Below are 14,156 nucleotides of genomic sequence, written 5' to 3'. Positions count from 1 at the left end.
TTCTAACTTCAGATACATTCTTTGGTGGATTCCAATTGACAATAGCTGATATTTTACTTGGATCTACCCTGATGCCTTCGGCAGATACAATGTGTCCAAGAAAACCCACTTCTCGAAGCCAAAATTCACATTTACTGAATTTAGCATATAACTGCTTTTCTCGTAGAATTTGCAACATAATTCTCAAATGTTCTACATGTTCTTCTTCATCCCGAGAATAAACCAAAATATCATCAATGAATACTACTACAAATCTGTCTAAGTACGGTCTGAATATCCGATTCATCAAATCCATGAATACTGCAGGTGCATTAGTTAGCCCAAACGGCATAACTAGAAACTCATAATGCCCATACCTGGTTCTAAAGGCTGTTTTTGGCACATCTGACTCCTTTACCCGTAACTGATAATAACCTGATTGAAGATCAATCTTTGAAAACATAGTAGCACCTTTCAGCTGATCAAATAAATCATCAATCCGGGGTAACGGGTACTTATTCTTTATGGTTACTTTATTAAGCTGCCGGTAGTCGATACATAATCTCAAAGACCCATCTTTCTTTTTCACAAACAGAACCTAAGCACCCCAAGGTGAATGACTCGGTCAGACAAAACCCCTGTCAACAAGTTCTTGTAACTGTGTCTTTAACTTCTTTAATTCTATAGGAGCCATACGATATGGAACTATGGAGATCGGAGTAGTTCCCGGAATCAAATCTATAGAAAATTCCACTTCTCTTTCTGGTGGCAATCCTGGTAATTCCTCTGGAAACACATCGGAAAATTCACATACCACTGGAACTGCCTGTATTTTTTACTCAGATACTTTGGTGTCAAGTACATAAGCCAAGTAAGCATCATACCCTTTTTTGACATACCTCTGTGTTGCCATTACCAAAATCATATCAGATAACTCCTCTGTCTGATCAGATTTAACCCGGAGTAACTCACCATTCTGACATTTTAGCACAATATATTTTTGTCTACAATTTATTACCACATCATGCTGGGTTAACCAATCCATGCCCAATATCACGTCAAATTCATCAAATGGCAGTAACATCAAATCAGCCGAGAAACAATAACTTCTTACCATTATTGGACAATTTTTACAAATTTTATCCACCAACACAGACTGGCCCAAGGGGTTAGAGACTTTAACCACAAATTCAATAGGTTCAACAGATAAATTTTTAATAATTGCAAGTTTAACACATATATATGAATGCGTAGAACCAGGATCAATCAATGCAGTAATATCAGTATCAAGTAAAGAAAATGTACCAGTAATAACATCGGGTGCTGAGGCATCTTCTCTGGCATGAATGGCATATGTCCTAGAAGGTGCTCGTGCTTCAGGCCTACCTGCAGTATCTTTTGTAGCTCCTCGACTACCACTGACATTACCGGATGGTCGAGGTGGTCTACCTTTCGAAACTGGATTACTCAGCTTCGATATCTGTTCAACTTTTTTTTCACCCCTTTCTGGACAATCTCTGAGGAAATGGTCAAAAGAACCACATCGGTAACAAGCTCCGCTCTTTAATCGACATTCACCAAAATGAGCTTTATTACAGTACTGGTATCTCGGTTTAGGAGTGCCAACACTGCCAACACTGGTCACTGATGGAGTAGAAGGCTTTGGATTAGTGCGTTGAGAACCTCGCTCTTTGCCCGAATACCCAATGGCTGAAGTAGAACGATCCTGATACTTCTTCAATTTCTTTGAAGCAGAAAACTGGGATTTTCCCATCGGTCTTTTACTAAAAATTCGAGCTTCCCTCTCAGCCTGTTTCTTTTCTTTGCTCAATTCTTCTGCTTTATAAGCTCTCTCTGCCGATGTAGCAAACTCTCGAATTTCAAGAATTCCGATCAGTAGTTTAATGTCTTCATTTAACCCTTCTTCGAATCGTTTGGACATTTTAGCTTCTGACTGTACCCATTCTCGAGCATATTTACTCAATCGAACAAATTCTCTTTCATATTCAGATACTGATCTGTTACCCTGTTTCAACTCACGAAATTCTTTTCTTTTCTGATCGAGAAACCTCTGGCTGATATATTTTTTTCTGAACTCGGTCTGAAAGAATTCCCATGTAATTTCTTCTTTCGGAACAACTGAAGCTTTAGTATTCCACCAATGGTAAGCTGTGTCTTTTAGCGGTGAGACGGCACATTTGGACATTCTTCGGTGTACAAGATAATTCCTCCGAACACGAGTAGTGTTTTCTAACCGAATTCAGCCCGTTTGGAATTATCATCAACTCTCGCTCAAATTCTTTACCCCATATTTTCGAATTTTATCTCTGGAGCTTTCCTTTTCGATGATTCAAGACCTGTACCTTGTGGGATCTCGGGAACCGGTGGAGGAGCAGGAGGGGGAGCTTGAACTTACTGCACTACAGGGTTAGTTCTTAAGTATTGATTAAACCATTCATTCATCATTTGAAAGAAGGCTGTTTTTGCCTCCTCCCCTCGACCCTCTGTCTCGGGCCTTCTACTGCTAGTTTCTTCTCTTTGTACTGAAGCCGGAGCATGACTCCCAGCTTCCTCAAATTGAGCTCGGTCGGATGACATTACTATAAGAAAAACACATTTTAAATGGTCAGGAGATATCACACTATCAATAATAATTTAAATGGCATGTATAGCTAATCCCGTATTTGCTACATTGGTCCTAGAACCGGCTAAACCGTAGCTCTGATACCAATAAATGTAATACCCTACCGTATTCATTGCGGAGTAGGGTACGAGGCATTCTGGGAGTTTACAATTAATTTTTTTTTTATATTCAATATAGCCCCTTTATAAATATCTAACATTCCCTGCAATATTAAATCGAGACCAATCCACATCAACCAAAACAATTCAACATATTTTCAAGATAAATTCATGCATATTTATAAGATAACGTCATCACATATCTAAAACCAGGTTTGTTAACCATACTAATGGCTAACTTTACATTCATTTCACGTTAATATTTACTTTGTTAGCTTATACATGCCATTGATTTCCAAAATAAAGTTTCTTTATATCTGAAATCCACGAGGTTGACGATGTGATGTGTCTCCGACCAAATCCGACCTCCGAGCTCTTAACACTACAAAACAGGGAAAAAGGAAACGGGGTAAGCACTTTGTGCTTAGTAAGCTCGTGTAACAAGAATTATACTTACCTAATATTTTCAATACAATATAATAAACATTCATATATCCATTCAATGCATTATTACCCTAACATGCACAAACTCAACATTCAAGTTAGTACAATAATTTCCATGTATCAATAATATATATACCATGATTGATGGGCTCGTCAATACCATGATTTCCATTTCCTTGTTATTTTTCCATATTTATCTCGTTGAATTTATCGGAATTTCGATAGATTTTCAGATGTACACATTTATTGTACAATTCCGGGTCCGTCAATTCATATTCATGTGCGCACATATCCATTTCAGAGAGCACACTCCCGCGAACCTCAACCTTGCAGCGGGATTACCGGTCGAGCTAAATCCGCAATATAAACTCATAGAGTATTGTCGGGATTACCGGTCGAGCTAAATCCTCGCAACGACAATTACTCTAATGAGCTTGATCTCAATTACCAGTCGAGGCTAAATTGAGACCCTAATTGAATTACCGTCCGAGCTAAATCCATTTTACACATATTCTTTGGAGGGCTATATCAGATAGGATCACCCGTCCGGCTAGATCCTTTTACCGTCAATTCCTTTTCGAGATCCATCGAATTTTCCTTTCATTCAAAGGATTTCTTCCCATTTTATCAAATATATCAATGTTTCATAAATTTCCATATAATGAACATTCAAATCATATTCATATCAAAACATGCATTTCAAGTATTTAAGAATATAATTCAAGTTACATGAACTTAAATTGATACTTGTTTATAAACAGTAAAAATCTACTAATCCCGAACTTTTTCCTTTCCTCGATCTAGCTTCGTATTTGAATCTTCCAGATCTAAATAAATAAATTTAATTATCAATTTGATACATTTCATGTTCATATGCAACATTCTCTATAATTCAACTATTATTTATAGTTCATTCAAAGATGTCTTCTTGAGTCATAGTCACTAAATTATTTATAACTTGAGTTACGGAACTCCAAATTAAGATCCGTTAATTTTATCTGAAACTAGACTCATATATCTTTTCACCGTAAAATTTTCAGAATTTTTGGTTTAGCCAATAAGTATATTTTATTCTTTAAAGTCACCCCTGTTCTGCTGTCGACAGTTCTGACCCTTCTTCACTAAAAATTAATTATCTCTTCATAAAGAATTCAAATAATGTTCTCGTTTATTTCTATTAAAAATAGACTCATTAAGGATTCTATACATATAAATTTAAGCCCATAATTGTTTTTATTAAATTTTTTATGATTTTTCAAATTCAAAACAGGGGAACCCGAATTCATTCTGACCTTGTCTCACAAAATTCATTATATCTCAAAATTTACAAATCCATTGCTTACACTATTTCTCTATGAGAAACTAGACTCAATAAGATTTAATTCCATATTTTTTTTATCTTCTAATTCGATTTCTAAAATTTATGGTGATTTTTCAAAGTTAGTCTACTGCTGCTATCCAAACTGTTTTTGTGCAAGCTGTTTATTACCATTTTTCCCCTAAGCTTTTAATAAATGATAATTTCATCCCTACTCAATTAGCCTCTCAATTGAGCTGATTTTTCTCAATTAATATTTATTCTATCACCTTAAACTATTTTACAACCTTTAGGAATCAGAATTTCTGCAAAAGACTTGAATTCCAAGCATTTTCACAATTAGGTCCTAAAAATCAATTTCTATTGAAATTACCTAATAAAATCATCTCATAAATAAATTAAAGCTTTAATTTCATTCTATTTCATCATAAAATTACAGAACTAAATCATGGTAACTTTCAATTTCATCCATGAAATCAAAAACTAATGAATTTAATAATAGGACCTAGTTGCAAAAGTCTTAGAAACACAAAAATTACAAGAAAAAAGGCTAGGATTAACTCACTTGGTGCAAAAATTATGAAATACCAGCTTAGATAACCCTCCTATGGCGTTTTTAGCTGCTGGAATTGAAGAGAAATGAAGAGAAATCTAGATATTTCCTATTTAGTCCTAGCTTTATTTAGTTAATTTTATAATATTCCAATTTTACCCTTAATTTATCAATTTTTCTGCTGATTTCATACCCTTGCCGTCCAGCCCAAATAACTTTTGGGTCTAATTTCCTTTTAAATCCTTTCCCATTAGACTCTTAAGCTATTTAATCACTCTAGCAACTTTTACACCTATTACAATTTAGTCCTTTTCATTTAATTGACTACCCAAACATTAAAATTTCCTAACGAAATTTTAATACCACATTAATAAAATTTCATAAATATTTATAAAATTATTTTTGACTCGGTTTTACGAGATAGAGGTCTCGATACCTTGTTTTTACCCAATTTCTTCAATAATTTCTTTTTCTATCTAATCACTAAATTGGTAAAATTTTTCTATCAATATTTTCATACGATTTTCCTATCATATCAATTTTAAAGAAAAAATATTAAAATAAATTTCTCTTTAAATCGGATCTATGGTTACGAAACCATTGTTCCGATAACCTTGAATTTAGGCCATTACAATCTGTTCGGCAGAAAATACAAGTCCCACCCCTTATAAAAATGCATGCATAAGCTGGCCATTAAAGCTTTGCAGGGGTTCCCTCCCAGCTCCCATAACTACTCCCCTGATACTAAATGTTCACTTTGTCAAGTAGAGGAATAAAACATGGAGCATTTGTTGTGGGAATGTCCATTTACTAGTTTGGTTCAAATTTTGGACTTCACACATGTAATCATAGAGTAATGTCCATGAAGAATTGGCTGGGATCACTATTGTATTCACAAAATTAAAGTTATTTATTAAGAAATCAATGAAGCATAGGTATACACAAAGCAAGTTTTTAAAAGTGAACTTAGAATGAATTGAATCAAGACCGAGCTGTAAGTAGCTAGCCAACATGCTTATTAGGCCCCATTGAGTATATTTAGAGTGGTCATATTCTAATTCATTGGTCACTCAATCCAATTCTGACCTACATTTTCATACTGAATGACCAATTTCAAAATATTCAGTGGTCCAAGAAAAATGATGAGGGCGTGCTAAATTGGGTTTTATGAAAGTCTAGGCAAAATCAGGAGAAAAGTTTGTGACCATATGAGCAGGAAGAAGCTAACTGAAATTATATATATAGTAGTCTATAATTACTAAATTTAGTATTTGTAATTTTATTTTATTTTATCTGTTTTTTTTTTTTTGTTTTGAGTATAAGAAAAATGTATATGATGACATTCGATTCAATTCAATTAATTAGATAGATTGATAAAAAAGTTTCTTTTCGCATAATTTTATTATAAGTTCTGATCATATCTATTTTTTTATACAATGCGTAGAACTACTCTAACCCCTCCCCAACCCATAAATAGGAGTATAATACGTTTCAATGCACTCAAATTCACGTCTTCCTACATTGACGATGATGTTCATATCAATTAAATCAAAAACACATCCTACAACAAAATTTTTATTACACCACCTTTTAAAAAGTAATAAATATCTACCATTTTTTTAAATATATATTCATAACAAGAAGTTCGCTACTTAAATAACAATTAATGTGTGATAGATTTTTTTTTTCTTTTTTCTAATTAAGCACATCGCAAAGTGAATTGGCCCACAACAACATCCTACACATGCCGCTTCAATGGTATGTCTGCTATAGGATATTAATAGCTTTTTCCCACTTGCCCATGTTATTATCTCAATCTTTAAAACAATATGGAATGGGTTTAATTTTAAAATTATCGGTTTAATTGATTGGATCGATTTCGTTAAAATTAAACTATTAAATTATAATTTTATGTTATTATTTTAAACTAATTTTTAAAATTTAAAGAGATAGAATATAGTTTTATCATATAAATCAAGTCGATAAAGACTGTACCTTATTTAGACTTGTTCAAGTGAAATTTCGATATATAGTAATTATTATTTGAGATAATATTTTAAATAAAATATAAAATTATTTTAATGTATTTTGAATCATAAAATTTATTTTGGAATAAAAGAATATGGTCAACCAAAATTTATTTTTACCTACCTAATTCTGGTTGAATTTGCTAAAAGGGATAAATCTTCAAATTATACATCAATTTTGGTTTCATACGCAATTGTATATATAAATTTTGATTTTGTGCAATTTTATACATAAAATTTTGATTTGATCAAATTCTCACAAATTATTAACACAATTATTGATATAACATCATTTTATATTTATATGTTACATACAAAAATAATTGTATTTATCCAATATAAAAATAAATTGAAGTATTTATACTAATTATTATTTTTGAATTATTAAGTTCTTTTTTTATTAAGAGAGTAAGAAAAAATAAAATTGAAGACAAGTAGTATTAATTTATGATTGTCAAACATTTGAGTAGGAATTATTTTATTATAATATTTGTATTTAGTATATTTTAATTATTTATTATTTTAAATAATATTATTTTGTATTAATTACATATCATAAAATTATATTGTTTAATAAATTAAAATAAACACATAAAATCACATACAATGAATGTAACATTAGAAAATGATATTACGAAGGTCATAAGCTTAAAATCTTAAATATATATATTGAACTTTTGTGATAACATTAATAGGAGAGACAATTACAAATTCCAAATATAGGCCATAAATCGAATATGAAAGATAAAAAAAATAATTACCAAAAAATAATTGGATTAAACCCAGGTTACTAGAGAAATTATTTTATGGACCCTTTTGATCACATTATCCATAGTCACTTTTCAATTATTTAATGATATTTCAGTAATTTTTTTCATGTTATTAACACATAATTTTGGTAATTTTTTAACTTTGAACCCGAACCTTATGTTTAGGGTTTTAAGTTTGAGGTTAAATGTTCAGGGTTTGGGTTTATGGTTTAGAGTTTGAGGTTTGAGGTTCGAGGTTGAGGGTTTAGAGTTCGAGTTTAGGGTTATAGTTCTAGTTTCGGGATTCAGTATTCAAGATTTGAGGTTTGAGATTCATAGTAAAAAAAATTATCAGAATTATGTGTCAATGACATAAAAAATTATTGAAATATCATTAAATAATTAAAAGAAACTATAAATAATAAGATAAAAGAATCCATAAAATAGTTTCTCCTCCTTAATATCTATTACTTTAACAAACTAAATAAATTCAATTGTTTTTCTTATGCCAAGACCAATAAATATCCAACCACATAACACCATAAATTTGAGAATTAAATGTGCCATATTTATATCTTATCAATGGGCTAAAACACAACATTAATTAAAAATCTTATAATAGATACAAAACCTCTCTTAATAATAATTGTTTTTTCTAAATAAATTTATTAATAATTCGGTATTTATTAGTGTAATTTATCCAAAAATTAAATTACGAAAAAATATTAATAGTAAATGGAGATTATGAACACAATAATAGATTGTAATCTACACTAATATTAAGTCTTTCATTGAGTTGGTGTCACAAGATTACTGATTACTAATTTAGTTGTGAAAATATTAAAATACGTTCTCGTATACTGATTAAGTTATATTTTTAGGGTATTTTTATCTTTTATAAATAATAAATTAATAAAATTTAATCATAATTAGATTTGAACCCAAATCACCAAACATAATAAACATTTAACTTTACCATTATAATCAAAGTATCAATTAATTTTTATATGTATTTTAATAAGAGTTAATTGCACCAATTAACATCCCCAACCTATGACCCTCTCATTTTAATTTGATCCCTAAACTTCACATCATTTTAATTACATCCCCAAACTATTGAGGTTATATTAATTAGGTCCTTTCATTATTAAAATCGTTAATTTAACTGTTAAATGACACACCATATCTTAACTTTATGTGACATAATTTAAAATGAAATTTTTAAAAAAATGAATATGTAAAATTGATGTTTTAAAATCTTAGCTTTGAGGTTTTCAAAGCGTTTACGGAAGCCTTATTGTTAACTCTTTTTATTTAGTTTTACTTTATTTTTAGTTTTTATTTTTAAAAGTTATGCGACAACATTATATTTTTCTTTAAATTTAACTACACAAGATTTGACGTGTCATTCAACAATTTTAATAACAAAAGGATTTGGCTTGATATAAATCAATAATTTGAGAATATAATTAAAACATATTGAAGTTTAGGGACCAATTTAAAATAAGGGTTTTAGTTTAGGGATATCTAGTACAATTAACTCTTTTAATAAAATATATTCGTTACTATTTTAAAAATAATAGGCTTAAGGGTGCAAAAAGCCCTCAAACTTTTTCAAAAAAAAGCAATTAAGCCCGTGCTTTTTTTTTTTTGCACTCATTTGGGTACTTGAACTTTTAAAATGCTTCAAAAAGGCCCTCAAACCTTTTCAAAAAAAGCAATTAAGCCCCTACCTTTTTTTTCCACTCAATTTGGTATTTGAACTTTCAAAATGCATCAAAAGACCTTCAAACTTTAAAAAAAAAATTAAGCCCTTGCTTTTATTAAAATTATAAAAATCAATAAAAGTTATAAATATTATTAAATTTTAATAAAAATCAAATATTAACAATTTATTTAAAATTAGAATATATATAAATCATAAAAATATATAAAAATTGTAAAATTTTATAAAAATCATAAAAATTATAAAATATATAGAAATATAAAAATTATAAAATTTTATAAACTCATAAGAAAATTATATAAAATGTAAAAAATATAAATTTAGTAAAAAATTATAAAATTACTGTACCAAAAAAGCATTTTATAATTTTTCTATAATTTTATTGTTTTTTAATTTTTTTATCATTTTTGCCACATGTCATGTTGTGTTGTGACATATGATAATTTTAATTGAAAAAAACTAAGGGTCGTTAATTTTTTTATGATTTTTATAAAATTTTACAATTTTTAATTTTTACGATTTTTATAAAAAATTCTAATTTTAATAAAAGTAGGGGCTTAATTGCTTTTTGAAAAATTTTGAGGATCTTTTTTATACATTTTGAAAGTTCAAGTACACAATTGAGTGAAAAAAAAGGGGCTTAATTGCTTTTTTTGAAGAAGTTTGAGGGTCTTTTTGAAGTATTTTGAAAGTTCAAGTGCTTATTTGAGTGCAAAAAAAAAAAGTGGGCCTAATTGCTTTTTTTGAAGAAGTTTGAGGGTCTTTTTGATGCATTTTAAAAGTTCAGTTGCTTAAATGAGTGAAAAAAAAAAGAAGAGAGGCTTAATTCATTTTTTTGAAAAAGTTTAAGGACTTTTTTCACCCTTAAGTTAAAATAATAAATATATTTGTTTTGTAATTCAACATCTCTTAAAATTATTATTTTAATGTATTAAATTTGATCTAATTATTTATTAACTATTGTATTAAATATAGAATATTACTAAATTAATAACTTAAATGATGTGATAAATCTCAAAACGACACATGAACTTTGGTTTAACGTGTAATGTTATATATAAACTTTAATTTTGTGCGATTTTATCGACGCGACATTTAGACTTGATTCAATTTTCATAAATAACTAACACCATTAGCAATATAACATTATTTTACGTTTACATATTACATACATAAATAATTATACTTATCCGATATAAAAATAAATTGATGTATTCATTTTTTTAAATGTAAACACAATTGAATCAAAATCAAAGTTTTATGTATACATTTGAACCAAAATCAAAGTTTAATGTGCATATTGCACAAAATCAAATTTCATGTATCAAATTGCACATTAGATCAAAGTTCATGTATAATTTTAATATTTATCTCCTTAAATAATCTTAACAAGTATCATTTTGATCATCCAACTATAAAAAGTTACAAAATGGTTATCCAACTATTCAATTTTATTTTTTTAGTCACCAACTGGCTAACAGTTGTCGGTTTTAAAATTGACATAATAACAACTTTAACACTCAACTTTATAAATTATGTGAATTTAGTCTTGATTCTAAAAATAATAATAATAACCCTTAATATTTGCACATTGTGTAATTTTATCTTCTTCTTTTTTTTCTTTGCAGTTTTTCTTTTCTTTGTGACATTGAGGGTTAACTTTAGAAGAATGAGAAAAGACGAAAATTATTTTTTTGGATTTTTTAGTGTCTCCTTTTTTTTTATATTTTCGAAAAAATTTAGCTGATAAATTTATTTTTTAGCTTTTTAGGTGAAATGGTCACAAAGAAAGCAAAACTGCAAAAAAGACTAAATTACACAATAGGTAAATATTTAGGGTTAGATTTTTTAGAATAAGATTAAATTGACGCAATATATAAATGATGAGGGTTAAAGTTGCTATTATGTTAATTTTAAAAACTGCCACTGTTAACCAGTTGGAGACTAAAAAGACAAAATTGAAAAATTTTATCAACAGTTAAGTGATTTTAAACTTTTCATAATTGATTAACCAAAAAATACTAATAATTAATGATTACTAATATAATTTACCCTTAATTTCTTTCCCAAACAGAAAATTTTAAAATTTATTGTAGCTATTTATTATGGAGTTGAAACTTATATTGCTAATTTATTAATCACATGTCCTTAAAAAACACTATTTATTAATGGTTGTCAAATCCTTAAAATTTAATTTTCATAAAAATTAAATAATTTATGTAAATGGGAGGATAATATATTTCAGGGTATTCAACATATGTTCTTATGTATTGACAATAATATCAATCTCAATTGAGTTAAGATTCAATCCGCATATACTTAAAATTATCTATGATCCTTCTCTAATTTTTAAACGGTAAAATAATGCACTTCAAGACACTCAATACTAAGGTAAGAGTAAATCCCAATATCAAAACTGTATTAGAAATAATTTCAGTTTTTAATTTCCATCCGAAGTCCAAACACCCAATTTCTCTTTTCCAGTTGGAGATACTCCACTAGCTACTCTATTAATTCTGAATGCAACTGCAATCTCCTAATCTACTGAACCCTACTGAATGCTCTAACACCATTTTTATGCAAGTTGTTGAATATGTTTTTACACCTGTCAAAATTCCAACTTCCACACCAAATTCTACACAAAAACCAGATTCAAATTTCAACTATAAATACAGGTAAAATCTTTCATAGACAATGAACCAGCCCCCCCCCCCCCCAAAAGGAAAACAAGTTCCATTAATTTTCTTCCCTTTTTTGTCTTCATCAATGGAGCTTTTCATTACAATATGTCTGGTATTTCTTTATTTCATGTTCGTTTTCTTCATTTACAAGCTGTTATGGAGGACCCAAAGCTGTTACATCGTAGCTTACGAGTGTTACAAGGCACCCGACGACATGAAACTCGACACCGAAACGTGTGGGAACCTGGTTTTGAGGAACAAAAATCTGGGTGTCGGAGAGTACAAGTTTCTGCTACAAGCAATGGTGAATGCAGGCATCGGGGAAGAAACTTACGGTCCAAGAAACGTCATCGAGGGCAGAGAAGAATCCCCGAATCTCTCCGATGCTCTTTCGGAGATCAACGATATCGTCTTTGGTACCCTCGACAAGCTGTTCGCTAAAACTGGAGTTTTGCCGTCGGAAATCGATGTACTTGTTGTTACCATCTCGATGATTTCTTCAGTGCCGTCGATACCAGCTCGAGTTATCAATAGGTACAAGATGAGGGAGGATGTTAAGGTTTTTAATTTATCGGGGATGGGTTGTAGTGCGAGTGTTATAGCCGTTGATCTTGTGAACCATTTGTTTCAAACATATAAGAACCAATTCGCCATTGTTGTGAGCTCGGAATCATTAAGCCCTAATTGGTATGTAGGCAAAGAAAGGTCCATGATGCTCCCTAATATTCTTTTTCGTATAGGGGGTTGTTCTTTGCTTTTAACGAACAAAAGAGGGCTTAAACATCGAGCCATTTTGAAACTGAACCACTTGGTCCGAAGCCATGTCGGTTCGATCGACGAAGCGTATGGTAGCTGCACTCGAATCGAAGACGATCAAGGCAACTGCGGTTTCTTCCTCACCAAAAACCTCCCGAAAGCTGCCGCTAAAGCGGTATCGATGAACCTTCGAGTTTTAGTACCTAAAATGTTGCCATTAAGGGAACTCATTCGGTACTCAATGGTAACCTATTGGAGAAATAAGTCCAAAACATCGAGTCCGGAATCCGGTTTGAACCTAAAATCCGGAATCGACTATTTTTGTATCCATCCTGGCGGAAGAGCGGTGATCGACGCAATGGAACGAAGCTTAGGGCTAAATGAATACGACCTCGAACCGACTCGAATGGCGCTTCATCGATTCGGAAATACATCGGCTGCCGGGTTATGGTATGTTTTGAGTTACATGGAAGCTAAAAAAAGGCTAAAACAAGGGGATAGAATATTGATGATAAGCCTTGGAGCTGGTTTCAAGTGCAATAACTGTGTCTGGGAAGTAATGAAGAACTTGGATGATGTTAATGTGTGGGAAGATTGTATTGGTAGGTATCCTTTAAAATGTACTGCCAATACTTCTTTCTTGGAAAAATATAGTTGGGTTAATGAATCTAGTCATTAGGGTTTTTAGAAAAAAATTTAACAATTGATTCAAATAGGAGTATTAAGTTTGGTTTCGATCTAATGTCATTTAATTTGATTTCATTCGGTTTGCGGATCCTAAATTTTTTTAAAAAAATCTTAATTATATGATCTAAATTGAATTCAATTTGATTCAATGAAATTTGGTTTAGTTACTTTAAATATTCGATTAAATTTTGAAATACTAAAATATTATAGGATAACATAATTATTTTTCAAAATTGATCCAAAATGAACCATTATCGCCCCAATTTAGACTTTATAACTAATTAGAATGTAGAATTTTGGTTCAAAATAGAATATAATTTTTAAATAAATTAAAACATAATTTTATCATTATACTAACTTAAAATTCTATAAATTTAAAAATTAAACTATGCTTTTTTAATTTTAAAAAAATTAAAACAAAATTTCCACTATTAAGGCTGAAGAAACTAAAATCCAATAGTTGAATGTGGGCTATGTGAGTTAGCTGCAATGGC

At 30.1% G+C, this 14,156-nt stretch overlaps 1 protein-coding gene across 1 annotated transcript; it reads left to right on the top strand.

The window, feature by feature from the left end:
- The first annotated feature begins 12,289 nt into the window (after positions 1-12,289).
- LOC108482278 (3-ketoacyl-CoA synthase 19) lies at positions 12,290-13,836 on the top strand. Its single transcript, XM_017785404.2, has one exon. The coding sequence runs from the start codon at positions 12,305-12,307 to the stop codon at positions 13,652-13,654; it is 1,350 nt and encodes a 449-aa protein (XP_017640893.2). The 5' UTR covers positions 12,290-12,304; the 3' UTR covers positions 13,655-13,836.
- Positions 13,837-14,156: the final 320 nt, after the last annotated feature.

The sequence above is a fragment of the Gossypium arboreum genome, chromosome 10 (assembly GCF_025698485.1).
Source record: "Gossypium arboreum isolate Shixiya-1 chromosome 10, ASM2569848v2, whole genome shotgun sequence".
In the NCBI taxonomy this organism is placed as follows: Eukaryota; Viridiplantae; Streptophyta; class Magnoliopsida; order Malvales; family Malvaceae; genus Gossypium; species Gossypium arboreum.
This window is presented reverse-complemented; position numbering and strand designations above follow the sequence as displayed.

Excerpts from the sequence above, each read along its gene's own strand:
- LOC108482278 (XM_017785404.2), top strand. The coding sequence starts at position 12,305 with ATGGAGCTTTTCATTACAATATGTCTGGTATTTCTTTATTTCATGTTC.